The sequence below is a fragment of the Rhododendron vialii genome, chromosome 4a (genome assembly GCF_030253575.1).
Source record: "Rhododendron vialii isolate Sample 1 chromosome 4a, ASM3025357v1".
Classification (NCBI taxonomy): Eukaryota; Viridiplantae; Streptophyta; class Magnoliopsida; order Ericales; family Ericaceae; genus Rhododendron; species Rhododendron vialii.
Genome location: NC_080560.1, coordinates 34,294,622 through 34,322,418, shown reverse-complemented (window position 1 = coordinate 34,322,418; position 27,797 = coordinate 34,294,622). Strand labels below are relative to the sequence as shown.

General features: G+C 39.2%; 2 protein-coding genes across 3 annotated transcripts; one reads left to right on the top strand and one right to left on the bottom strand.

Annotated features, from left to right (window-relative positions):
• Positions 1-359: 359 nt before the first annotated feature.
• LOC131323182 (auxin-responsive protein IAA13) lies at positions 360-4,825 on the top strand. The gene is made up of 5 exons (XM_058354866.1): positions 360-904; positions 2,663-2,988; positions 3,502-3,619; positions 4,293-4,354; positions 4,461-4,825. Exons 1-5 carry the CDS (start codon positions 603-605, stop codon positions 4,508-4,510), a joined length of 858 nt encoding a protein of 285 aa, XP_058210849.1. The 5' UTR covers positions 360-602; the 3' UTR covers positions 4,511-4,825.
• Positions 4,826-8,422: 3,597 nt separating this feature from the next.
• On the bottom strand, positions 8,423-27,510 carry LOC131321995 (3-isopropylmalate dehydratase large subunit, chloroplastic-like). 2 transcript variants are annotated; one of them, XM_058353065.1, is made up of 16 exons: positions 27,337-27,510; positions 25,890-25,985; positions 25,644-25,784; positions 25,374-25,544; positions 24,496-24,648; positions 24,325-24,393; positions 24,084-24,200; positions 20,142-20,216; positions 19,883-19,960; positions 19,697-19,792; positions 19,211-19,260; positions 12,641-12,695; positions 12,294-12,425; positions 11,288-11,335; positions 11,034-11,192; positions 8,423-8,776 (listed from the first exon to the last, which is right to left on the bottom strand). In XM_058353065.1, exons 2-16 carry the CDS (start codon positions 25,935-25,937, stop codon positions 8,636-8,638), a joined length of 1,533 nt encoding a protein of 510 aa, XP_058209048.1. In that variant the 5' UTR covers positions 25,938-25,985; positions 27,337-27,510; the 3' UTR covers positions 8,423-8,635. The 2 variants fall into 2 exon arrangements, with proteins under 2 accessions (XP_058209048.1, XP_058209049.1); XM_058353066.1 differs by lacking the exon at positions 27,337-27,510 and adding an exon at positions 27,190-27,328.
• Positions 27,511-27,797: the final 287 nt, after the last annotated feature.

Sequence of the window (27,797 nt, the reverse complement as noted above, 5' to 3'; positions counted from 1 at the left end):
TTCACACATTTCAACACACGAGTGGAGTGGAGTGCAATTAATGTCTCCATTATATTCTCATGCACATAGACGAAATTCGATTTCCGTAAGCATCTAAATTTAACGAATGAAGAAAAATACTCCGTACATTATATTCTCATGCACATAGACGAAATTCGGTTTCCGTAAGCATCTAAATTTAACGAATGAAGAAAAATACTTCGTACTTTTTAAACCTTAACGACGGCCACCGGACTGGCTTTAGCATTTTCCTAGATATTTTTGATGCGTGAGTCGCTCTTCCTTGCCAGGAAGGATTTAACCTGAGAGAGAGAGAGAGAGAATAAAGCTAACAACGGTCTAGGAAAACAGGAATTTTTGCTCTTTTTGATGGACATGGGCAATCCAAAAAAGTAGGAAAACAAGAGAGCCGTAGTGGTAGGCGCACTACCAGACACGTGGGCCCCCACCACCATCACTCCCTCCACCTTCTACACTTTGTACTCCTAGTAACACCTACTACTCCTCTCCCCTGCCTTCCACTTCTTCACAAACCATCCCCTCTCTCTCTCTCTCTCTCTCTCTCTCGCTCTAACCTCTGAAACTCACCATCTTTTGCCCTCATGGAAGGTCCAAGTTTAGGGTTGTCATCAGGAACCGCTGAAAACGAAGGCGAGCTGGAGCTGGGTCTTGGTCTGAGCCTCGGTGGTGGTTCGGTGAAGGCGGCCGCCAAGGGTTCTCAGTGGGGTGATTATGGGAGGATATTGACGGCCAAAGATTTCCCAAATGGGTTTTGTAATAGAGCTGCTAATACTAACACTGCTGCTGCTGCTGCTGGCGTTGGTACAAAAAGGGCTGCTGCTGACTCTGTTTCTCCTGCTCGGCAGGTTGGATCCCCTGCTGCTGCTGCTACTCCTGGTGTCAGGTTTGTTTTTCCATACTACGTGTGAGTGTTTCTGTATGCTAGAAAAAAAAACATATACCGGCTCTACTTTGCATTGTTTGTCCTGTCCGCAAAACGAGAATTTTACAAAAAAATGTTATTTGTCAAAATAAATTCAAATTATATGCCGTTGGTTACTTGATTTCGATGATTTCTTCTTAATTTATCAAAAGAAGTTGAAATTTTTATTGACAAAGCTGCGTTTTTTAATTTCTCGTTTTGCAGAAGCAATATGGTACGGAGGGAGTAGATGTATGTGTCGTGTGTGTGTGTGTGTCTTGGATTGTTTGTTTGCATCCTCTTAGTTTAGATTGTGCTCTGGTTGTAGTTCTGCTACTCTGGTTTTTCCTGCTTGTAGCTCTGCTTACTTTTTCAACCACTTTCTGAATGGGCTTTGTTGAACTTGGGGGAGGTTTCCATTTTTTGCACAAGGGATATTTCTGTTTTGGGTTTCTTGCTATTTTGTTGTCTTTGTAAGAAGTTCTAAGTTCTAACAATAGAGCATCTCCAAGGAGGTAGCGAATCCAAAACCGAAAACTGTATTCGTAGAGCCAGTAAAAGGCACTCCAATTTGGTGTAACACTCTCTTTTCAAGTTCGAAGAGTTTTTTTTGGAGGAAGAGTAAGAAATTCATTGATAATAAGGATCAAGTACTAGAAACACAAACCTTGTAGGGAGACGGCCAGCGCAAAACAAAAGCAAGAAAAAACCTACTCCCAAGTTTGAAGAGTTAGGAGTGGGTATTCAAACTGATAACTCTTCAACTCTAGTATAATGATTGGTGAATGAAGTAATTTTTTTTGGCAAAGTGAATCCCTTGGAATCAAAGAAGTAGAAATAGATATGCTTGAAATTTTGAAGAATCCCTTGGAGTGCAGTTGCTGCTGCTGCAAGCGGCACTTCAACTTGCCACATGTGTAGCCGAAGCTGAATTTGCTGCCTCCTTCGGAGATGCTCTTGGGGCTATCTTCAAGAAGCACGAAGGATTTCAAATTTCGGAGGGCGAATTAATGTAAAGAAACATGTAAATATAGGACTGGAAGTTTGTAATTTTCAAAATACTTGGAACTAATCTTAGTATGATTAGAAAGGTCACCTCAATCATCCCCGGATAGCCCAGTGGTCATGCCCTATGAGTCTTCTGAAACCATCGCATACTGCTCAGCGTATTGGTATGAGCAGTTTGCATGGTACTTCTATATGTGTTCCAGCTTCCAGGTACACGATACACATTAAAAAAAAATTCCGAGTTTTTGCCGAACTCCAATAGGCCAAACCAAGCTGTATTCCCCCAATAACAGTGATTTATTTTGTGCAGGGAAAAGCTAACTCGATTAGACTTCTTTACTATGCTTAACATGCTTGTAAATTTGAGACTTTGGTCTATAGGTTCTTTAGTGTGGGCATTCAATGATGGCTTGTGCCTTCGGTTGGGCATTAAACTGTGGTTCTTATGTTGGATTCTTAACCACCTAAAGTCGGTCACTATTATATTTGATCCATGTGCAATTATTACAGTTAATACATTCAACTGTCAAGTACTTCAGCCCCGAACTAGATTTGTATCCTTTTTTCTTTTTTTTTTAAGTTTTCCGTATTTGCGTACCTACATCGCACCCATGCCCATACACGTATGACATATCCGCACCGGTACATGTGCTTTGTAGCTTCTCTTTAAGAGTTTAATTGGGTTTTGTTTGACGGAGTACATTTTCTAACTACCTTGCTACTTCGAAGCAGCCAGGTTGTTGGATGGCCACCCATAAAGGCTTATAGGATGAACAGTTTGGTTAACCAAGCAAAGTCTCCAAATCCTGAAGAAGATAAGGGGGTTGGTGGCGATGATTTAATGAAGGATGTTGCCAAGAAGAAAGTTAGCTATGGAAGCAAAAATACCAACTCTGGTGGTAAGGAAATCAAAGGGCATATTGGGTTCGTGAAAGTGAATATGGACGGATTGGCTATCGGAAGGAAGGTGGATTTGAATTCTCATGCTTCATATGACACTCTAGCTCAAGGACTGGAGGAAATGTTCTTCAAGCCAAATATAACCGTCGGTCCTATCCGTAAGTTTTCCTCACTGGTGTTATTTCTGGACAAAACGCCCATCATTGTGGCTCTTGTTTTCGCAAATGTACACAATATTGTGTTCGGATTTTCTGTATCAAATTTTCTGCTTGTGGATCCTTTTAATTGTGTGTTTTTCCCATTCAACTTTAAGACCATATAAGTTGTCAATGTCGCAGCCCAAAGGCCTGTCTTGATGACTTTTTCTCTCTGTTTCTATCCATGAAGGGTTTTGCACAGTGTCTTGAAATCAACCATTTCAGTATGTGTGTCTTTGATCATATGCAAGCTTATATGTCTTGGGTTTCGACTATGATGACCGTTGTCCACTAAATGTGATTGGATAACTAGAAAGCTTGCTCAAGTGACTAACCAAGTTGTTTGATTTTGATCGAGAAAAATGGTCGCTTTTGGGCATGATGCGGGATGCACATGAATATTGAGATACTGGTTGTTTTTACTACTGTTGTGGTTTTCTTTACATCATACTGAATGCGTGGTATTATCATCAGGTGGAGAGAAGGAACAAGCAACGAAGCCGTCTAAGCTTCTGGATGGATCATCTGACTTTGTGCTCACTTATGAAGATAAAGAGGGAGACTGGATGCTTGTGGGAGACGTTCCTTGGGGGTATGCATCTTTGGTTCACTACTAGATAATCATACGGAGGAGACCTTTAGTCAAGCGGCTATTCTTATGTTATCTCCTAATGTAGCCTTTGGTTCACTACTAGATAATCACGTGTCCCTTTTTTCTTTTTCTTTTTTTTTTCATATTTTTGCTGGTCGAACATTCTTGGGGACGAGCTATGACACATTAGGAGTTCGTAATGCAATTTTTTTTTGAAATTACCCAAGTCAAAATTGCCATGGATACTGTTGATCAATATCTCCATCATATCAATATTAGTTCTATTTTTTTCCATATATTAACAGAAACAATGTTTTTTTACTTGAACATGAGTTCATAGACCCCACCTAAGAACATATTATACCCAGTGTTTTTGTATCAAGTTTTTTGGGAAAAAATGACGTGTGTTTTTTCGTGTTGTGTCCATGTCTTGTGTCCGTGCTCCTTAGATTGACAGCAATTAACATCCTGCATAATTGCAAACCTCCGAAGTGACATATGCAACTAAGTGTAAGAAAGAGAAAAACTGCCCCATTACTAGATTTCTCGCTCAAGAATGGAGAAAAGATGAGATGTGGAGAATAACTTCAGAGTCGTCTCCACCGTCCGTTGTTGACAACTTAGCAGTTGATTCTGTTCTATGCTCACATGCCTTGTGTTTCTTATTGTACAGGATGTTTTTGAGCACCGTAAAGAGGCTTCGAATCATGAGGACCTCAGAAGCAAACGGCCTTGGTATAGCACATCAGTTGCATTTCAGTTTATATCTGGCTTTTCATCCTTTCCTTCTTTTTCGCTTAATTTCTTTTCCCTTCTAAAAGTTTCTTGATCTCATTCACAGCTCCAAGATTCCAAGAGAGGAATGACAGACAAAGAAGCAGGCCTGTTTAGCTTCACTGCAGCAGAAAGGAACCACCACAGATTGAAAATGACAATCAAAGAAATTAGAGAAGTTGAATAGTCATCATTTTGCCAAGGTCATTACCTTTTTTTTGACATTTCTACCCTTTTGGTCTCTCTTGTAGGCCTTATCAATCTAGTTTTTGTTTATTTTATTTTACAACCTCATACTTCACTGCCAGTTTATTAATTTTGTAAATATCGAAATGCTTCATTTTGTAGTGTCTTGAGTTTGTTGCAGTGGAGTGGGGTTTTTTTTTGCTGTTATTTTGTTTAGTTTGGAAATGAAATGGTTGTTGTTTCTAATTCAGTTTCATTCATTTATGTAGTAGTTGATCACACGGTTTACTTTCATTATGTACATTCTTTAAAGCTTTCGAAGTTGATATTTAGGTTTGTTCTTGGCATGATTTGTAAAATGGTGCTGCATTCGACAAACATCGTCTATTTTGGGACTTGATAAACAAAGAATTCCAAACTTCAGAGACTAAATTTCTACAATGGCTCATTTAGGGACCAAAATGGACTCACCTTATGTACTGGGGACAACAAAGGTGAATAAAGTCATTCTTGAATGAGTTAGGTATGGTACAATACCCTAAAATGTCATTCATGACGGACAAAGCAAATGGCGGGTTTTGGGACCTATTAAACACAAATACCGAACATCAGGGACTAAATGTTTAAAATTGGTATATTAGTGATCAGAAAAATGCTCGCCCAATACATTGAGGACTAAAAAGGTGAATAAATGATTACTCAGTGATTAGTTGTCTAAACAGGTATCTGACATTGGAAACTTGAACTAGTCACATAATTCGTGTGTGCCCGTGCGGAAGCGTGAGCGTGAAACCGTCTTCGATACACATCCCGAACTATTGTTCTTCTAATTTTGAACCCCATTTCTATTTGTCAGCTTGAAGCCAAAAGTTGGAGAGCTAAATATGCCTATGTTACCCCTAGCAAGTAGTACCAAGTGGTGTTGGTATCTTTTCTAGCCAAGTAGTAGTACCAAGCTAATATGCTGGAGTCGTATTCGGCACGTGAAGATCATTTCGATATCTTTTCTAGGCAGAGGCAGACTGAGTAAGGGGCACGTGAACATGGGGTCGCGTGCCTCCACGCTAGGTATGCTGTTTTTTCTTTGTTTCTAGGTAACATAAATCAAACTTGATCAATTCTAAATGTCGTTAAAGTTTTCGAACGAATCTAATAATGTACAGGTACTCGTTCACTAATTCCAACGAAAATGTATCTAATTCTTGGTAAACTTCCTAAATGTATCTCTAATTCTAGGAACCTTAAATGGTGTGGTAGTTGATGAGTCATGGTTTTGTTTTGATTCATTCTCCTTGAAATCAAAAAGCGGTTTCTCAAAACTTAAGCGAATAACTAAGGGAGTGTTTGGTAACCTTTTTTTTTTTCAATTTTTGGTTTTTATTTTTACTTTTTTGAAAACTAATGAAGAAAACTTGTTTGGTAACATATTTCTAATTTTTTGTTTTTCATAAACATTTTTAGAGTTTTTGTAAATTATGAAAACTACAAAAAAATGTTTTCCCCATATTTTTTTTGAAGGAGCACAAACATATCACTCCCTCCTCCTCTTGTAAGAGCATCCATAGTGGAATAAGCAAAACAAAAAATTGTTAAAATTAGCAATGTTGGATCAAAAAAGTGCTCACATTGAAATAACCCAACCTAGCAACCTCTTAATAACTCATCAAATTTTGGCTTTTCAATAATCAAAGCTAGCAATATTTTGTCAATAACCAAATTTTATCTCTCAATCAAGTACACCAACATTACACAAAAACCTTCTCTCTCTCTCTCTCTCTCTCTCTCTCTCTCTCTCTCTCTCTCTCTCTCTCTCTCTCAACAATGTTTTCAAAAAATAATTTTAAAAAACTGTAACTTTCAGATTTTTTTTTCTGTTTTTTCAGAAACTTTTTTTTTTACAAAAAACAATTTTTTCAAAATTTTTAAAAACTATAAGTAAATAAAGTGTGTTTTTCAAAAATCTGTTAGAACTCTTTTATAGAAAACTTTTTTTTTATACAAAATCTGTTTTTAAAAAACTGTATTTATAGTTTTTAAAATTTTAAAACTATTTGTGTAAATATAATTCTTCCAAAATTTCTCAAAATTGTATTTACAGTTTTTAAGTGAACAAAGTGTGTTTTTTGAAAAACTGTTTTTTGTTTCGAAAAACTTTTTTTTTTAACTGTTTCTAACATAAATTGTTTTTTGTTTCCTTCAAAAACCGCTTTTTCAAAAAATATGCGTGAAATGAAGGGAAAAAGTTTGGAGGGCCTATTGGTTTTGATTATGGGCAAAAAATAACTAATGTAAGATTTGACATTACTAACTTTAGCAACTTCTAAACGGATAATCAAAATCTGATATGACATGTTTTGATTATTTACATTTGCTTATTCCAGTGCTGATGCTCTAACTGATTTTTCTCCCTCCCCTATCAATAATTGTTCTGCCAAAACAAACTTCAAATTCTATCAATTTACGTTAATTCACACTATTCTTTCAATTTCTCGTCTCGAAATCGCACCGATCCAAATAGCCTCAGATATTTGTATATACATGTGCGTAGATAATGCGCAGGGTTCTAAAATTTCACCTTCCAAAACAAGCATCTCGATTATGTCTTCTGTTTGTGATAATCTTATGGCTTAATATACACATTTACCAAATCAATGAATGGCGTAGCTCCTTTTTCATCTTTACAGCTTTTCGCTTCTCTTTTTTCCCCTTACCCTGATTATTCTCCTACTTCAACAACAACAACAAAAAAAAAAAATTACTGTTTAGAAAAAAACATATTACCAAACATGTTTCTTGTTTTCGTTTGGCTGCTGATTTTGCCATTCCCTTTTTTGTTAACGCCACTCCCCTGCAAATATATTTTTGGTACAAAAATATACTTGTAGGATAGTGGTGTTAACAAAAAAGGGAGTGGCAAAATCATTTCTCTTTTGTTTTTATAAAAACACAAACCTGATTCTACTTCTAGTTTTTTAAAAAAACAAAAAACAAAAAATTGAAAAGGTTACCAAATGCACCCTAAAAAACAACTTTTTTAATTTATAAAAAAAATTTATAAAAAAATAATAAAAACTCGAGCTGGACTTGAGATTGACACGAATGACAACCAACCCAATCGAAAACACAATTTTTTAAGCTTGTTAAAATTTCGAAACTTACTACTATAGAAATAATTGCTAGGCAACAAATGAGTTCTCAACATGAGCGATCCTAGCACACCGAATGTTGTTCTGTTATTGGCTCACAGCTCAGCCACAATGATTCCAGCAAGGGTCATAATGTTTCGACAGTAACAATCAAATATAAACCATTAGTTTGGCCAACTAGGCATGAAAAAGCAATTAGCGTTTGCCATCTAAGAAGTCGCAAGTTTTAATCCTTCAAAGGCGAAACATTTCAAATCTCGAAGTGCCACTGGAGGTTTGCTTAGTCGATAACTTCAAGGTCCCGGATTAAGTCGAGATGCGCGTAAACTGACCCAAACATCCAATTATAATAATAAAAAAAGAACATTCAAAGATAACAATCCTCCTCCAACCACCGGAAGGGGCCTTTTCTCATAATACCACAACAAAAAGATTGTAGTACCATCACATCCTGTTTTTCTCCCATGTAACCAACAATTTGCCAACTTAGAAGTTTTCTAGTTCCTAGTTTGAGATCTCTATTCTGTTTATCTCCTTATTTCCACTTGGTTTTCCAACTCCCTTTTCTTTCATCTGTTCTTTCCACTCTTTTTTTTTTTTCTCTTTCGTTGCAAATCACATTTTGTTTTATTTTTTTGTTTTCTCGGAAACATATGGTAATATACAGCTACTTAACAAGCAGATTTATAATCAGATGTAACAACCAACGGCCCACAAAAATTTATTAAATAAGCCTTTTCTCTCAAATATACTACAGCAGAGAGTTGCAGCAGCACGGTATGTTACATACTAGCATCTCTACACAATCACAACATATGGAGACATTTTTATTGTATCAGTACTGAACCTCATAGTTTGCTGCCATTCGGACAGAAGTTCAAACGGTACAAGATCAATCACACGTAATGGACTACTGCAAAAACTCCCTTGGATCAGTGACAAAGCCGGTCAAAGCAGAAGCTGCTGCTGTGTATGGAGAAGCTAGATAGATTTGACCTTCTTTGTGCCCCATTCGACCTGGGAAGTTTCTGTTTGTTGTTGACACACAGACCTACAATGACAAGCCATTGTCCAGAATTATAAAAGGTGTCTATTTGGCTGCAAGTAAATAACGAAGTCGGGGGGAAAAGGGAGGAGAATAGTAAGATAATTAGTTTCTTTAAAAACTGAAGCTTCATAAAACGAAACATAATGGACCAGCCAAAACAGACACCACCAAAAAGATAATACCCATAGATGTTTTGACCCCTTCACAAATGCTTTATTAATACCAACTCTGAGAAATATAAAGAACATGAGTCCTACAAGGATTAACTTGAGTTGCTTCTTGCTCACCGTCGATTCCTCCCCCGTTGTCTTCTCGGATTCCGGTTCACACATCCCCAAGCGAAGGTGAAAGAGAGCAAAAATGACCATGCTTCAATGTGGAGGAAAATCATGTTTCCTTGCCCATTTGCCAAACCAATATCACAACTAAAATGTATTGTCATCAGTCAATACATGAAAGAGATCGACAGCAATACATTTTAGTTGTGATATTGGTTTGCCAAATGGGCAAGGAAACATGATTTTCCCCCACATTGAAGCATGGTCATTTTTGCTCTCTTTCACCTTCGCTTGGGGACATGTGAACTGGAATCGGAGAAGACAACGGAGGAGGAATCGACGGCGAGCAACAAGCAACTCAAGTTAATCCTTATTAGGACTTATGTTCTCTACATTTCTCAGAGTTAGTAATTTACAGTTTTTTTAATTAAACTCAAGTTAATCCTTATTAGGACTAGGAAAAATGGTTTTCTTTCTTTTGCCCCATCCCTGTTCTCTATATTTCTCAGAGTTAGCTTTAAATCCAATTGAAGATTCTGCAACCAAGGAAGTTCTCAATATGAGCGATCCTAGCACACCGAATGGACAAGCCAAAATAGACACCACCAAAAAGATAATACCAATAGATGTTGTTTTGACCCTTTCGCAAATGCTTTATTAATACCAAATTGAGACACTTGCATTTTCCAATATCTTATCAAGTTTTAGTTGATGCTTAGTGAAATTCTTCAAAGCAAACAAAGTAGACAAGATGGTTTAACCCTTATGAGTAAATCATAAACCTCGAGGCAAAAGGCACAAGCCTTTCATTGTTCATTTTAATGAAAATACCTCTTCCTATGAATAAAGAAACCTATTTCCTTTTCTTTCCATTTTTTTCAAATTTTCAACACTTCTTCAAACTCCATTTGATATACCTCATTATTTTAAAAAGGGTTATTTCCAAGGACACCCCTTCAACTATCACGTTTTGTCAACATGGCCCCTTCATGTTTAAAACTCAGCAACCTCACCCCCTCATCTATCAAAACTCATCAACTACACCCCCTCCCCTTATTCCATTAAAAACTTGGACGGAAACACACGAAAAGATCAAGCTACCCTTTTCTTTGGTCTGTGAAAGAAATAGGGTTTGGGACTTCGAAAAAAACACACGCCTCCCTCTCTCCTCTGTCTCTCTTCTCGCCTGACATGGATGAAACCCAGAAAATCGAAACCCAAAAAGCTAACTGAGGACGTCAAACCCATCAAGTTCGAAACCCTAAATCACAGTACAAATTTTTTCAATTTTGGGTTCTTTCACAATCTGGGTTTTGTTTGAAAATTTGGGTTTTTGAATTTCAAATTCAGGGTTTGGGTGGGGTTGGAAAGAAGAATAAGATGGGGATGGGAGAGAGAACTAGAGGTGGCTGGTTTAGAGGGGTTTGGTGGGTTTTCATTTTTCTGGGTGGGGAAATGGGGAGATGGAGATGAAGATGGGAGAGAATAGTAGAGAGAGGGAGAGGGCAATAGAGATGGATGAGAGAGGGAGAGAGCAATATATGTTTTGAGTGTTGAGTGAGTATAAATAACCCAAGGATATATTTCCTGCCCAAGGCAAGGGCATTTTAGGCTCAAAATTTGTTTTTCCATCCAACTTAGGCTAAAAAGTTTACATTTCTTAACAGAATTGGACGGAAGGGGTGTAGTTGATGAGTTTTGATAGATGAGGGGGTGAGGTTGATGAATTTTAAATGTGATGGGGTCATGTTGAAAAAACGTGATAGTTAAAGGGGTGTCCTTGGAAATAAACCTTAAAAAAATGACATTCTAATATGCGTGATTAACTGACATATCAGGAAACAAGGTATAAAGGTCAGTACTTTCACAGGTATGGAGGCAATGTCTGTTAGGGTGAGAACTGCAGGCAAGGCATATATTGTGCACAAAAAACAACAATACTTCCCAGAGAGTCGCTTCTAAACAAAAATAGTAAAACTTGCCTGAGGTTCATTCAAGCGCGCATAAGTGTCTTTGGGACCACCCAAGCAAGCACCACAACTAGGACTTGCAGGTGTATCACAACCAGCTTCTTCAAATATCTGGGAGCAGGTCTTGCCACCAGATCCTGGAACAGGCAGACTATATACGTCCATCCACACCTGAAAATTGATCATATAAGAGAAGATGCATGGTTTTTGGAACAAATTAAATAACCATTCAGCGCCATAAGGCCTAATAAAGCTAATATACCAACCTTCTGGGTAGCTGGAACAAGGAAAGTGGGAACTTTGACCTTCTTTCCCTGCACAAAATACATTTAGTGTTCTCGAACCTGAAAAATAAGAACGCCAAACGCAAGCATGTACTTATGGTGTCTAATTGTGTTTAGGTTACCAGAACACTAGTACCCTAGCAACTTACATATTGGGACGCATGTTCGGGAACATGGTACAGTTATGTATATCACCAGAGAGAAGACGTACAATTATGTTTCCCCAGAGAGTCTTTTCCAAAGACAGATTGTCATCTTATCCAACTTACAGCCGCTTCATTCTAGTTGTTCGTATGATGTTCACATAATTCCCAGTCTCAACGTATTTATACAATCGTACACATAAAACACAGCAGACTTCTCCATATACCCCAAAATGGAAAATGGTACTAAGAAACATAAAAATATATGATATATGCCACCATAGATCACATCAATCCAGGGTGCTGGAGGTTAGGATTCTTTCTAGACAACTCCCGCAAAATAGCACAATGCAACAAGACACCGAAGTTACAAAAAGGGCATATGGTGCATACAAATGCATGTCATACACTGCCACACTGGTTTGCTAGATGTTCTTCCTAAATCCCAATTGGCTTAGAAGAAACTATTCTGCTTAGAATTGTCACACACACACACAGAGTCAGACAAATCAAGACTGTCTGTTGCCTTCTCCAAAACAGTTTTCCAAAATACTTTTCAGACGCTGTTTTGTGAAAATGAAAGGACAAAATCATCTGATTCGTTCACGTTATCAGCAGATATAGTTTTACAAATCCAATCAAAAAAAAGAAAGGGATTGTTTTTTAAGGAGGAAATCAGCAGAAAACAAGCTCCAAAAACTGATCACAAAACAAGTCTCTGTCTCAATAAGAGTACAGTGATTATTGGAGAAGTGAAGAAACATCGAGATGCTTGGTTCAGCATAGAACAAGGAAAACTCTGAAGACAATGACAAAAAGGAACATGTAGATATGTGATGTCTTACTGAAGCCAGGAAAACTTTGGCTGCAGCAAGAAAATCTTCAGTTTTTCCTCCAGTACAGGATCCAATGTAGACTCTATCGATTTTCACATCCTTGCACTCCCTTGCTAAAGCTCGATTATCAGGAGAATGAGGCTGCAAAAGTTTCCAAATGTATTACTTGCCAGATGTGGAACCAATTTTAAACTGCAATTCCATACAATAGAAACCAATCTATATCCCAAGGTTTTGCAGCTTTCGCTTGCTTCAAATAGATGTAAAGGAAAGGCAAAGGGAACGCTTAATGGCTTCTTTCCTTCCTCCCTTATTTTCTCTTAGAAACTAGAGGTCAAATTCTCATTCTTACTCACCTTAGCAACTAGAGGCTCCAGTTTTGAGACGTCAAATCTGTACTGTGAAAGAAATCTAGAAGCCAAAAAAATATTCACCCATCAGTATATGTCACCTTCCAAAGCAAAACAACAAGAAAAGTAACATAACAAAAGTCTTGAAAAGGCAGAGCATAATAGCATGGTTGGCATTTTTTATTTGAATCTTTAGTTAAACACACTTGACAGATGCTTTTACGATCAGACGCATTTTTCTTGGACTGTGTTATTAAGCTAAGGTTTAAGAGCAAGGGAATTTGATGGAGGTTGCTACCGTCAATAAGCTTACTGGGTTGCAAAGAAATTTGGAAAGGAACCACTGTCGTAATCACTGATTCAGAACTAGATGTTCTTCATGGTATGATGAAGCACAAGAAAGTCTCTTGAAGAAGTGGCAATGATACAACAAAACTCATCCAATCGACATTAGTATTAAGAGCCACCTAGCAACTAATAACCAGAATAGAATGAATTCCGTCTAGATTGTCCCCATTCCCCAAATTTGTAAGACATCAGGGTTAAACTGAACTTTGCCACAAGCACAGAGGCAGAACTAAATTGAATGGAAACAGAAATCACTTCAGCAGCCACAACTGATGCGAAACTGGCAGTTGGCTTAGCCAGATCTTCTCCCTATAGGTTTGAGAAAAATTCCATCAATTTGTACTTTTCCAGTTCTTAAAAATTCACCAAGTAACTGTGAATATATATTCTGTATCTAGAATATATATTCTGTAATATGCTATTTTAGGACATGTATCGTAATCAAATCATAGCATAATCATAGGGTAATCATATCGTAATCATATCATAGCGTAATCATAGGGTAATCATATCGTAATCATAGGGTAATCATATCGTAATCAAATCTTGTAATCTTCCTTTCTTAGGCATAGCTTTACTCTATTTAAAGATGTACTCACCTCATTGTAATTCATTCAGAAATAATATCAGTATTTTCCGTCTCTGTTTCTCTGTTTTCTAACATGGTATCAGAGCCGATTCCGAAACCCTAACCTGTTTTCCAATCAGTCTTCTATCCTCAAATCTCTTTCCCTCTGTCAGCTACTATCGTTCCCTATCTCTCTGTTTTTCAGCAACTCAAATCACAAGAAATACCCACAGCAGCCGACACCCATCCCTCTCCAACCGCCGGTGACCTACCCACACTCCGACAACCTCCAGCAGCATTTGCAGGCACTGCAGTAGCTCCGGCAACCTCTGTTACAACTCCGACGAACCAGTCTAAGGCAGATTGGTACTCTGGTATTCTGTTTTCTTTTTTGACTGCGTTTCTCTGTTAGCATCATGTCTGGCGATAAAAATCAGGCTATTAGTGTTCGTTTGACCGGTAACAACTACTCCTATTGGGCTCATGTGATGAAAAATTTTGTTGTTGGTAAAGAAATGTGGGGATATGTAGACGGTTCTACGCTACCTCCTTCTGATCCAAAAGACCCAGGGTATGCCACTGCCTTGGGAAAATGGAACACAGGGAATGCACAGATTTTGACTTGGTTTCACAACTCCGTAGAACCAAGTATTGGCATGAATTTTTCGAAATATAACACAGCAAAGAAAGTTTGGGATTATCTACAAGCTCTGTATCTTGAATCAAATTTTGCTAAACGATATGAGCTTGAAATGTCTATCCGAAACACCACCCAAAACAATAAATCGATTCAAGAATTTTACAACGAAATGACTACTTATTGGGATCAGTTAGCTCTCATGGAACCTTCAGATTTGCAGCTACTTGATAGTTATGTCAGATTTCGTGAGGAACTACGACTTGCTCAGTTTCTCATGGCCCTTCGGCCTCAGTTTGAGCCTCTTCGTGGGGCTATCTTGCATCGGTCTCCATTGCCCTCAGTAGATGGTGCTGTTCATGAGCTTATCGCTGAGGAAACGCGGTTCAAAGTGGCTAATCTTGCACCTCCCTCACAGTCTGTCTTTGCTGCTCCATTTGCTCCATCTGGCCAATATCCGACACATCACTCGCCCACTCCAGCATCTCATCCTGTCCAATTTGCGGCCAAGCCAAGGCCTCAAATTCCTGAAGATGAGTGTAACTATTGCCATCAGAAGGGTCATTGGAAGCATCAATGCCCTAACCGTCCCAAGCCAAAGGGACGAAATGTTACTCAGTCAACTGGTCCTCATGCCCCGCATCAGTCTCAGGCACCACAACAGCATTCTCGCCCTCCTGCAGCCTTGGCAGCACCGGCCTCCAGTAGTGCACCTCCAGAGTTTGATTATGAGCAATTTCAACAGTTTCAGGCTTACATGGAAGCCATTCGAGGGGGTTCCCCCCAAGCTTCTGCCATGACTACCACTCACTCAGGTTTGCGTGGTTCTCCCACCTCAGGTATCCAACCCACCACTTGGATCTTTGATTCTGGCTCTTCTCATCATATGACTCCTGATATGTCTCTTCTTAGTAATTGTGTGCCACCTGCTTTTCCTATTAGTATTGCCACAGCCAATGGTTCTCCCATGCATGTTGCTTCTATTGGCTCCATTCTATCTTCTACTGCACCTTCACTATCTATTCCTAATGTCTTTTATGTTCCTCAGTTGTCTTTGAGCCTACTTTCAATCAGCCAATTATCCGACTCTGGTTTTGATGTTGTTTTCTCTTCCTCTGGTTGTGTTGTGCAGGATCGGGATTCCAAGAAGCAGATTGGGGCAGGCCGTAGAGTTGGTGATCTCTATCTTTTGGAGCACTTGCATCTCCCAATAAAACCTTCTTCCACTGCTGCGTCATCTTTTTGTTTAGATCATAAGTCATCTCCATTTTATCTTTGGCATTCTAGATTAGGACATCTGTCTAGTGAACGTCTAAAACTTTTAGTTAAGTCAGGTCATTTGGGTCATATTTCAGTCAGTAATATTTCAGAATGCAGTGGTTGTAAGTTTGCAAAAATGTCAGCTTTACCTTTTAATAAAAGTACCTCTATTTCTACTTCACCTTTTCAGCTTGTTCACACTGATTTATGGGGCCCTTCTCCGGTTGCTACTAAAGGTGGTTTTGTCTATTATGTCTCTTTTGTGGATGATTTTAGTCGGTATACTTGGGTTTACTTAATGACACACAAATCTGAGTTCTTTACGATTTATAAGAATTTCCATGCCATGGTTCAAAATCAGTTTTCTACATCGGTTAAAATTCTTCGGTCTGACTTGGGTGGGGAATATTCACTTTCAGAGTTTCATAAATTCCTAGATTCGCTTGGGACTATCCACCAATCGTCTTGCACTGACACTCCTGCCCAAAATGGTAGAGCTGAAAGAAAACATCGTCACCTTCTTAATACTGCTCGGTCTCTACTCCTATCTTCCTCCGTCCCGTCCTGTTACTGGGGAGAAGCTGTTCTCACTGCAGCCTATCTCCTGAATCGGATGCCCACCCCTCTTCTTTCTGGTAGCTCTCCTTATGAGCGGCTTTATGGTCAGGTTCCTAATTACTCTCTTCTTCGAGTGTTTGGTTCTACCTGTTTTGTTCTCCTCCCCAAGAAAGACCGCACTAAGCTCAGCACCCGCTGTGTCTTAGGTGTTTTTTTAGGGTATGGCATTAATCAAAAAGGGTATCGGTGTTATGATCCTGTGACCAAAAAGCTTTATGTTTCAAGGCACGTTGTCTTCTTAGAGCGTCTTCCCTATTTTACTCTTCCACCTCGCACTGCTCCAGTAGCCAAAGAAGACTTGATCCATATTGACCCATTTCCTATGGATCTGGATGTGCCTCCCGAAGAGTACACCTCCACTCTTCAGGTATCTGATATTTCTACAGCCCCCTCAGCATCACCTCGTCGTGCTCCGATCACCCAGGTCTACACCCGTCGTCCAACTTCTACAGCTGCTCCCCAATCTGCCTCTGTGGATCCTGATCCGCCTGCCCGCCGGTATCCCGTCCGCGACAATCGTCAACCTCCGGTAAAATATGGCTTTACTAATACTTGTTTCTCATCCTCTTATCAATCATTCCTTTCCCGCATTCACACTTATTTTGAGCCTAGGTCCTATAAAGAAGCTTGCAATGATCCCAATTGGATGGATGCCATGCAAGCTGAACTTACTGCTCTTGCTCACAATCAAACTTGGGAGTTGGTTTCACTTCCGGATGGTAAGAATCTAATCGGTTGCAAATGGGTCTACAAGGTTAAGACTCATTCTGATGGTTCTTTAGAACGGTATAAAGCCCGCTTAGTTGCTAAAGGGTTTTCTCAGGAGTATGGGATTGATTATGAGGAAACTTTTGCCCCCGTTGCCAAAATGACCACTGTTCACACCTTGATCTCAGTGGCCGCAGTGCACCAGTGGCCTCTTTCTCAGTTGGATGTAAAGAATGCTTTTCTCAATGGCAATCTCTCTGAAGAGGTTTATATGCGGCCTCCTCCTGGCTTCTCTCATCCTTCCGGTATGGTTTGTCGCTTGCGTCGTGCTCTCTATGGCTTGAAACAGTCCCCTCGCGCTTGGTATTCACGCTTCCAGGATGTTGTTCTTCAGATTGGCTTCACGCCCAGCATGCATGACTCTGCTCTATTTCTCCGTCGCACCTCTCATGGCCTGGTACTTCTCTTACTTTATGTTGATGACATGATCATCACTGGTTCTGATTCTACTGCTATTGCTGAAGTCAAAAGTCATCTCTTCCGTGAGTTCGAAATGAAAGACTTGGGCCCGCTACGTTATTTCCTTGGTATTGAAGTTGCTTCCTCTCCTCAGGGGTATCTTTTGAGACAGTCCAAGTATGTTACTGATATTCTTCACCGTGCTCGTCTCACGGATACGAGGACTGTTGATACTCCCCTTGAACTCCATGCCAAGTTCTCTGCCTCTGATGGTGTCCCCCTTGAGGATCCTACAGAATATCGCGAATTGGTGGGCTGCTTAGTTTATCTTACTGTTACTCGGTCAGATATTTCTTATGCAGTTCACATTGTTAGTCAGTTTGTCTCTGCCCCCCGGACTAGGCATTGGGCTGCCCTCTTACGTATTCTCCGTTATCTTCGTGGTACCCTTCATCAGTGCCTTCTGATTTCTTCTACATCAAGCTTAACCCTCCATGCTTATGCTGATGCTGACTGGGCAGGTGATGTCAATGACCGCAAATCTACCTCTGGCCTCTGTGTTTTTCTAGGCGATTCTCTTATCTCTTGGAAAAGCAAAAAGCAATCTGTTGTTGCTCGCTCCACCGCGGAAGCTGAATATCGTGCCATGGCCCATGCTACCTCTGAAATCGTCTGGCTTCGCTGGCTTATTTCCGATATGGGGGTCTCTGTTACTACTCCTACGCCTCTTTACTGCGACAATAAGAGTGCTATTCAGCTTGCCCACAACTCGGTCTTCCATGAGCGCACGAAGCACATTGAGATTGATTGTCATTTCATACGTCAGCATCTTCAGTCTGGCACCATTGCTTTACCCTTCGTCTCCTCCACATTGCAGCTGGCTGATTTCTTCACGAAGACCCATACCGCTGCTCGTTTCCGCTTTCTCCTTGACAAACTCTCGATGCTCTCTGCCCTCGCACCTTGAGTTTGAGGGGGGGTGTGAATATATATTCTGTATCTAGAATATATATTCTGTAATATGCTATTTTAGGACATGTATCGTAATCAAATCATAGCATAATCATAGGGTAATCATATCGTAATCATATCATAGTGTAATCATAGGGTAATCATATCGTAATCATAGGGTAATCATATCGTAATCAAATCTTGTAATCTTCCTTTCTTAGGCATAGCTTTACTCTATTTAAAGATGTACTCACCTCATTGTAATTCATTCAGAAATAATATCAGTATTTTCCGTCTCTGTTTCTCTGTTTTCTATCAGTAACAAGCATCCAACTTTCACATGAGCTATATTTCTCTAAAAGGAGGATCAAATCTCACCCTACTAGATTTGTCCCATTATCCTATACATGTACAGCCCCCCACACCAACAACAAAAACCCCCCCCCCCCCCCCCCCCCCCCCCCCCCAACTAAACTGAAGTATTGTTTAGTATCAAATATATATCAAGGAGAAAGGTTACACTAAATGATTAAAAAAGAACAGGTTGCATATGAAGGTTATTTTCATAAAACAAGCACCGGACAACAGGCCATGTACACCTGATTCTCATAAATATTCTGTTTAGTTTGATAAGGTTATAATATCTCATGAGTATTATGATATTAGACATTTCGACCTTCATATTTCATGAGATGTGACCATCAATGGAGCAAGGTCTTGCCAAGAATGGTAGGTCGTTTATTTGCCTTATAATATATGGTATTCCTCCTTCAAAATCAACCATTCAGATGTGTTGAGAATTAACATCGACTTTATCAACATTAATGCTGATGCTTGAGTTCTGAACAGCTTCAAGGCCAAAGACACCCAAATATAAACTGCTTTATATTGTAAGGAGGATCAATGATACAATCAGGCAATGTACTATTGTTGCACAAGTGCAAACATAAAGACAGGAGGCATGGTATTTGGTGAAAAGCACGGTGAGTAGATTTTTAGCACCAGATAAATGGAATAAGGATACTACCTTGCTTGATCATCACTGTAAACTGCTTCATAAGGAGTGCTTGTCTTATCCTGCACAAACCAAAAGACCATAACAATTTAGTCCTGACAATGGAAGCTAGTAAGGTAAAACTATTCCTGCCCAGTAATTAATGCCGACCACCGGAAAAATGCATTTTCCTCATTGGCTTGGAAAATATGAGCCAATATGCAGTCAGTTTTCAATTCTTTTTTCATGAGTGGATATTAAATTACAGTTGCTTGGCCTGCAACTAGACATTTGAATTCTAAAACAAGCCATGCTGAAGTCCGAAATCCAAATACGTGCTCATTGATTTGTGAGAATGCAAAATACCACAACGTTGTACAAAGAAACTTGGTGCCATATTATTGAAAGAACACATACAAAACAAGTTTTTGGAAGACAAGGGAAAGAAACTAAGTTTAGGCAGATATATGTTGTGGCAGAGAGAGAGAGACTCAAAAAATCTGAGGACAGATAATCAACCTCGAGATACTTATATGTAGTACTATCAGCTGGTACAACACCATTCTTTCCCCCAGCTTCAACAACCATGTTGCATAAAGTCATTCGTTCTTCCATCTATGTTGCACAGATCAACGAAGCAGTTGTTACATGATTGAAGTAGTGCGACTGACAAATACTTTCAAGGGAAAATTTAAGTACACTTACAGTTAAACTCTCCACAGTAGAGCCAACAAACTCCATGGCTTTGTAAGTTGCACCAGACACAGAAATCTCACCAATAATCTGCAAAATCAATAACCTTATTTTATCGAAACAAAAATACTAGATGCAGTGGCAATTCATTATGATACAAGATAAACCCAATAAGCCACAAAGCTCATCTCAGAAACACAATGTTTTTAGAACCGGAGAAAATTATGGCCCTGCAAAAGAAACAAACACCATAAGATGCTGCAAAAAGTACCTGCAAAATCAAATCCTTCGCAAGCAGATAATCCGGCATTTCACCATCCATCACAAATCTCAATGTTGGAGGCACCTGAAATATGAAAGATCAGCTGTTGTAAAAGTTATCTGGACTTTCATACAACTGAGGAAAAGGTGGCGAAGGAATTGCAGCAAAATCTGTGTTTATCAGCCCTCTATTTGCTTGCAGATATGATTTCACGGTGGGTTTGTGTGTTAAGACAAAACTGTGGCATCTAAGACAGGCATTTAAGAAACTAGTTTGCAACACACATAATGGAAAAGAAATAATGTGAAGCATGGATTTGACAAGATCTTCAAAATGTGAACAAAGCTGCATTTCAAAATATGACCAGCTTAAGTCCCCACATTGAAAAATCTGCTCGAGGGCATCTCCAATCCACCTCTATTTCTCCAAAATAGAGATGGACACATTGAGGGGAGATTTTGTAATTTATTCCCTTTTTTCTTCACTTTTGTACTTTTTAGGAGAATCTTTGAGGGACCCACTGTCCTTTTTAGAGTTTGGTCCTCCAAAAGTAAATTTGGTTCTCTAAAAATGGAGGACCAAAAGTAAAATTGGAGTACAAAATTCCTCCAAACTCTAAAAAGGACGATGGGTCCCTCAAAGATTCTCCCAAAAAGTACAAAAAGTGAAGAAAAAATGGAATAAATTATAAAATCTCCCATCAATGTGTCACATCCATCCTCTATTTTGGAGGAATAGAGATGGATTGGAGATGCCCTGAGAATTCAATCTCATTTGGAGAACTAACGCCCAAAGAAAGAACTTAAAAATTTTCTATTGTTCCCTACACAAACATAAGGTGAATTAGAAATTAACCAAATGCAACCACCGCATGAAAAGAGAAAGAAATAGTGAAAAGTGTTAAGTTATGGGTTTGTATGTAATTAGTTGTAGTTTACATTTAATCTCAAATGTAAGTAGATTAGGAGATAAGAGTCTAATGTGTAATTACTGTTTTACATTTGTACAAGTATAACGTAATGAGAAAATAACCCTAGTCCTTTGGGTTCCCAATTCTATCTCCAGTTTACATGGTATCAGAGCAATCGATCCCCTTGGGACCCATCTTTCTAACATCATCGGCCCGGTCTACCATCGTCAGCCTCCCATAAAGCTCCAACGAGACCTCTGACTTCTCTTCCTGACATCGCCTGCCTTCAATAAGGCTCCGACGAGTCTCTAACCTTTCTTCTTGGGAAACAGTGTCCTTTTACTCTCCTTCCACTCCATCTCTTCAGGGGGAGCATCGGCAGGAAGAGATGAAAGAGGAAGAGATGTTTACCTCTTTTTATAGTCATGGTGAGGGGGAAAGGAAACAATTTAGAGATGAACCAATATCTGCTGAAAGAGCAACTCATGACATTGGTGACAATATTGAGGAACTACCACAACGGTTGAAAGGGTCTAACTTAAAGACCTACATTAGATAGAAGAAAGGAAAGTCCTCATATGTAATACCACCTTGTCAATTACAATCCCCTGCTCCAGTTCCAGATTTCTCAGCTGACTTATCTGGTAATGAATCTTCTCCTATTGAACCTCTTTTTATTGAGTCTGATAATCTCCCTATTGCTCTTCGGAAAGGTGTTAGGTCATGTACTCAACATCCTATCTCTCAATTTGTCTCTTATGATCGTTTATCTCCTTCGTACCATGCCTTTGTTTCGTCTCTTTCTTCTATATGTATTCCACAGAATTGGCAGGATGCATTCATAACACCTATGTGGAAAGGAGCTATGGTAGAAGAGATGACAACTTTGAAAAAGAATGGTACTTGGGGGCTAGTATCACTTCCAGGAGGAAAGAAATCAGTAGGATGCAAGTGGGTTTTCACTATTAAGCAGAATGCTGATGGTACAGTTGAGAGATACAAGGCAAGACTTGTTGCCAAGGGTTTTACTCAAACCTATGGTATTGACTATGAGGAAGCGTTTGCACAAGTAGCAAAGATGAACACTGTGCGAGCTCTGCTTTCTTGTGCTACCAATTTGAATTGGCCCCTTCACCAGTTTGATGTGAAAAATGCATTCCTCCATGGTGAGTTAGAAGATGAGGTGTATACGGACGTACCACCAGGTTTCTCTTCCTCTGAGGCTGAAGGGAAGGTGTGTAGATTGAAGAAGGCCCTATATGGGCTGAAGCAATCACCTAGAGTGTGGTTTGGCAGATTTTCCAAGGCTATGTTGGGGTTTGGATACAAATAGAGCCATGCAGATCATACTATGTTCATCAAGGGAGGTGCTGGTAAGATTGTTGTCCTTATTGTGTATGTTGATGATATAATAATGACAGACAATGATGTGAATGAAATTCTTAATCTCAAATCAAGTCTAGCTCAAGAATTCGAGATTAAGGATTTAGGATCACTTAGATATTTTCTTGGCATGGAAATGGCAGGATCTGATAGAGGTATTTTTATCTCCCAACGGAAGTATATACTTGATCTTTTGGAAGAAACAGGTATGTTGGGCTGTAGACCTGAAAATTCTCCTATTGAGGCGAATCACCATCTTAGTGGCAATGTGGGGGAGTGCACTGACAAGGAGAGATATCAGCGACTTATGGATCGACTGATATGCTTAGCCCACACTCGACCAAATGTTACTTATGCAGTGAGCGTTGTTAGTTAGTTTATGCATGATCCTCATGCTTCGCATCTGGATGCAGTTTATCGTATCTTGAGGTACCTCAAATCAGCTCCAGGAAAGGGAATTCTGTTCTCTAATCATGATCACCTGCGATTGGAGACATAACCTGATGCTGACTGGGCTGGTTCTGTGGATGATAGATGCTCTACTTCTGGCTATTGTACTTTCATTGGGGGAAATTTGGTTACTTGGCGAAGTAAGAAGCAATCAGTGGTCGCTAGGTCTAGTACAGAAGCTGAGTATAGAGCGATGGCTCATGGCGTTTGTGAGCTCTTGTGGCTCCAAACTATGTTACGTGATTTGGAAATTGCTAATAATGATCCTATGAAACTCTACTGTGACAATAAAGCTGCCATCAACATTGCTCATAATCCTGTTCAATATGACAAAACGAAGCATATAGAAATTGACAGGCACTTCATCAAGGAGAAGCTGAGCGCGGGTTTGATATGTATGCCTTTTGTGAGATCTGACGATCAACTGGCTGACATATTCACAAAAAGGCTTGGTAGCAAAAGTTTCCACCCCACTATGTTCAAGTTGGGCTTGATTGATATCTTCGCACCAACTTGAGGGGGAGTGTTAAGTTATGGGTTTGTATGTAATTAGTTGTAGTTTACATTTAATCTCTTATGTAAGTAGATTAGGAGATAAGGGTCTAATGTGTAATTACTGTTTTACATTTGTATAACGTAATGAGAAAACAACCCTAGTCCTTTGGGTTCCCAATTCTATCTCCAGTTTACAAAATGGTCAAAAGAAATCCCATCAAACAAATGAAATTTTCTGCTTGATTTGAGTTAGCACTTAAGTCTCATTTTAATTCTTGAAGAAAGGGGAGTGAATACCCCCATCCCCAAACCAAATTAGTAAAGAAGCCATATCTCCAACTCCAAGCACCCCCGAGTTCACTCACACGTACATGTGTATGTTCCATCATTGCACGAGTAATAGTTTTATGCACTATTAGTGAATCTATAGAGAACGCTTACATCCAAGTTCCAGATAATAAGGTTCATGTATCACAAAGTACTCACCTACAATTTTTAGCTAAAGAATGTGTAAGACATACACTACTTTACAAGCACCCTAAGAATTACACCATAGGCCATCCGGGAAGAAGTAATAGAGAAATATATGGGAGACAGAGAGAGCAACTGTAAATATTAATCGCAATTTACCTCATCAAGTAGAATTAGCAGAAAAGAAGAGAAATGCCACTCAACTGCTGAAACTTGTTGCACAGAGAAGATCAACTACGTACCTTAAGTAAAAGCTTTCCGGTACCTAACACAAAACCTGCATCAGTATTGCCAATTCCAGTTGCAAACTGGCCAAATGCTCCTGCGGTACATGTGTGAGAGTCTGTTCCTAGCAAGACCTGAAATTGGGGTCCAAAATAAATGTTGACACAAGAATGCCAAACTAGGATTTTTCCAATGATCCAAAATCGAGAGAGAGAGAGAGAGAGAGAGAGAGAGAGAGAGAGAGAGAGAGAGAAGCACCTCTCCAGGCCTGCAATGACCTTCTTGGGCAAGAGCAACATGGCATACACCTTTATAATCAGGGTTAGCCTGTAAAATCATTAAACAAATTTGTTAAATCACTTCTCAAGAAAGAAGCATCATAATATCACAGTAGACCACAAGTTCATCAAGAAAGACCAAAAGTTCAACCTTGAAATTCCCAAGATCCTTGATATCGTAAAAGTACTTAATATTTTGTTCCATGGAAAAATCCCTGCAGATATCAACGTTCCGATTCGCTCGATCATCAGTAGTGAATATATAGTGGTCAGGTATGATCACGATCTTCTCACGGTCCCACACCTTCAATGTTCATAAAGAGGAGCAGCTCCATTAATACAGCCATTATTTGATTTGCTACTATAAATGAAAATGGGGAGAGGAGAAAAAAAAAAGATCCCTCCATAAAATCTAAATTCAAGACAGGGTTGGGATGGATTTAATTAGAAAAGATTTCTACATGAAAATACTATATGTTTTTTCGACCATTAAAATGTCAGTCAGAACTAAAAAAAGGATCACTATAGACCAGAGATGCAACAACACTGTAATTATTCGAGGAACTATTTCCATAAGACTCATAAAATTAATACCAATTTTCAAAGTGACCATAAGTTCAAGACAACACATTGCTTCAATGGATGTCATGAATTCATCTAGTTGTGACTTGTGAGCTCCCATTAAGTACATTCATTGCTTCATCTATATGATAACTTAAGCTCAAACCAATGCGAAAAGTTGAAAACTTTGATTGGCAAGGAATCAGTTTGAAACTAAAGAAAGTATCTCAAACAAATTTATCAACTTCTTCTCTAGACGTACCAATTTATTGACTCCTTACATGGGCACTCTAGGGTTTCACTACCTCAAAATCGTTAAGTTCGGTGATGAACTGTTTCCATACATAACATCTTGGGAATTGATTATACGAATAATACTCGTTCAAATGCCATATAACGGTTGTCAAACAACAAAACAACTAATTGGATCCAAAAATATGGAACTGGAAAGTAATTCATGTTCTGCACCTTAGCATTCTGGCCAAACTCTCTTTTGAAGATTCCAAATGTGCCAGGTCCACAAACATCATGAGTCATCAAGACATCCACATTGACCCAAACATTCTCGCCTGGGCTCAGCATTGGTTTCTCGGAAGCCCTAGCGAAGATCTTCTCGGTCATCGTCATCGCAGTCTTGACCTAATCATTAAGAATAGTCACACCCCTGTGGCAATACAAGACATTTGCAAACCCATACTGAAAATATATTGATTGTACAACAAATCAACAGAACCCAACTGAACCAGAGGTGGCAGGCTTGCGTTCAGTTTGCTGTGGTGCCATGACGCACGTGATTTTCCTGGAATTTCTTTTCTTGGCAGTGTGTAAGGAAAACGAGGGTTGTGAAGAGAAAGTAGAGAGACCCACATCTTTCTGAACCTTAAGATGGGAGGAGAAAAACAAAGGGTGATCAGTTCGGGATTAAAAAAATCCATTCATGACATATTTGGGGCAAAATTAGATAATAGGAGGCAAATTATGTACCTTGTTGATGAAAGGTGAGGAGCTAGATGCAATAGCAGATGAAGCCATTGTGGGTCGTTTTCAGGTCGTGAAATTTGCTGCCAGTATTGTGTGGACCTGAAACAAATTGAGATTCTTATGCTATGGCATCTAGAACATCCTCAACACTAATATACATTTTCCAAGCCAAAAATTCCCCAACCTCAACCCCCCCAAAAAAGTACTCTCTTTAGTTTGCCTAACCATCTTTTCATGTATGTACTCCCATGCTACTCACTATGTTTGATATCCATCCAAACAAACTTTACAGGTTTTAAAAGAAAACTACTTGCTTTGCACACAGTGATGATGTGGCATTAGCCGCATTACTCAACGGTAGTATATCAACCGAAGGTGATAACGGCCCTAAAATCACGATATCTGGTAATTGAGACGTCATTTGCAATAAACCGAGCAAATCATGTTGTCCACAAAACAGTAGGATATTGGGCTAACATCAGCATATGGGCCTGTTTCTAAGGTTCAATTCTATTGTTTTGGCAACAAGGGTAAAATCATACAACACAAGAGTAAGTGTATCTAATCGATTTTCCTGCTTCAATCCAGTTTCAGTTTGTATGAAAGCGTGTGAATACTCATTGTGAGCAAAACGAGGAAAAAATCAATGTTCTAAAAATCGCTAGGTGCTAGTGGGGCGGAAAAAAGGCGCCTAGGGCACTAGGCGAAGACAAGTCGGTTGCCTAATCTAAGCGTTGGACCACCGCCTAGCGTCTAGGCAAGGACTAGTCAGCTTTTAGAACGCTGGAAAGAAATGCCATAGAAAAAGCACAATTATTTTCACCAAAAGGCAGCGTCAATTCCAAACAAAAAATATCATAAACGCGCGAACATTTACATCCTTATGCTGAAAAACTTTTATTGCTGATAATAAAAAAAAAAAAAAAACTCTTTTGCAATTTCAAACGCATCATACACAAGATTTACTATAACCAATTCGCAACTTGTATTTTCGTCGAGCAATTAACGGCCTGTCTGACAATCAAAAATTGGAAACAAAATATATCCTTTTTTCGGTGCTATAATTAAAAGAACGGGAAGGGAAATCAAACGTCCGGGTTGCACAACAGGAAATTGGGGCGGATTGGTAAACATTTTTGTTGGTTAAAAAGCTCATTCAAGATCCAACATTTTTGGAGGCTGGTTAAGCTTTCACACCAAACCAAGCTCGAACCAGCTTGATTAAAATCTCGTTCCAGATTGGTAAACAAGCTAAAACTTTAACAATGTTTTGAAACTCGTTAAGTTTACAAATTAACCATACTTGGACTAGTAACTGTTCGGCTCGTTTATCTAGATGGAAATGGAGGGGAGAAGATGTGGATGCGGCAAGGGTGTGTCGAGGTGTGTTTCGACGGGTGAGATCGGTGAAAGAAGCAATCGGAGAGAGAGAGAGAGAGAGAGAGGTTACCTGGTATAGCTTAGTAAGAATACAGAGCGTGTGTTCAACGATGGGTCTTTGGAGGATGGGGAAAACGGAGGTGATGAGATGGAAATTCCTCCTCCTACACTACTTTTGGAAAGAAGGGCTGTCTGGCGGCTAAGACACTCTCGGAGAAAATTGTCACTTGTCACTCTCGGCTAAACCCTATGATTTTTTTAGAAAGCTCTTATTATTGAAGTGATTTTTTACGTGAACCTTCTAAAAAGTATTTTAGAAGAATAAACGGTTCGGATCATTTTTTTGGATTTGAGATGTGTCCCGCAAAAATATATGTGTGTGATCTGTATGAAATGATTTGTGTTCGGATTACTGCTTTCTTTAACAGAGGTGAAAATCAGTACCAGTGTGTACAAACTATTTTTTGGTCCCATTTTGGAATCTAAAAAAAATGATTGGAACCATTTATTTTATTTAAAATATTTTATTTA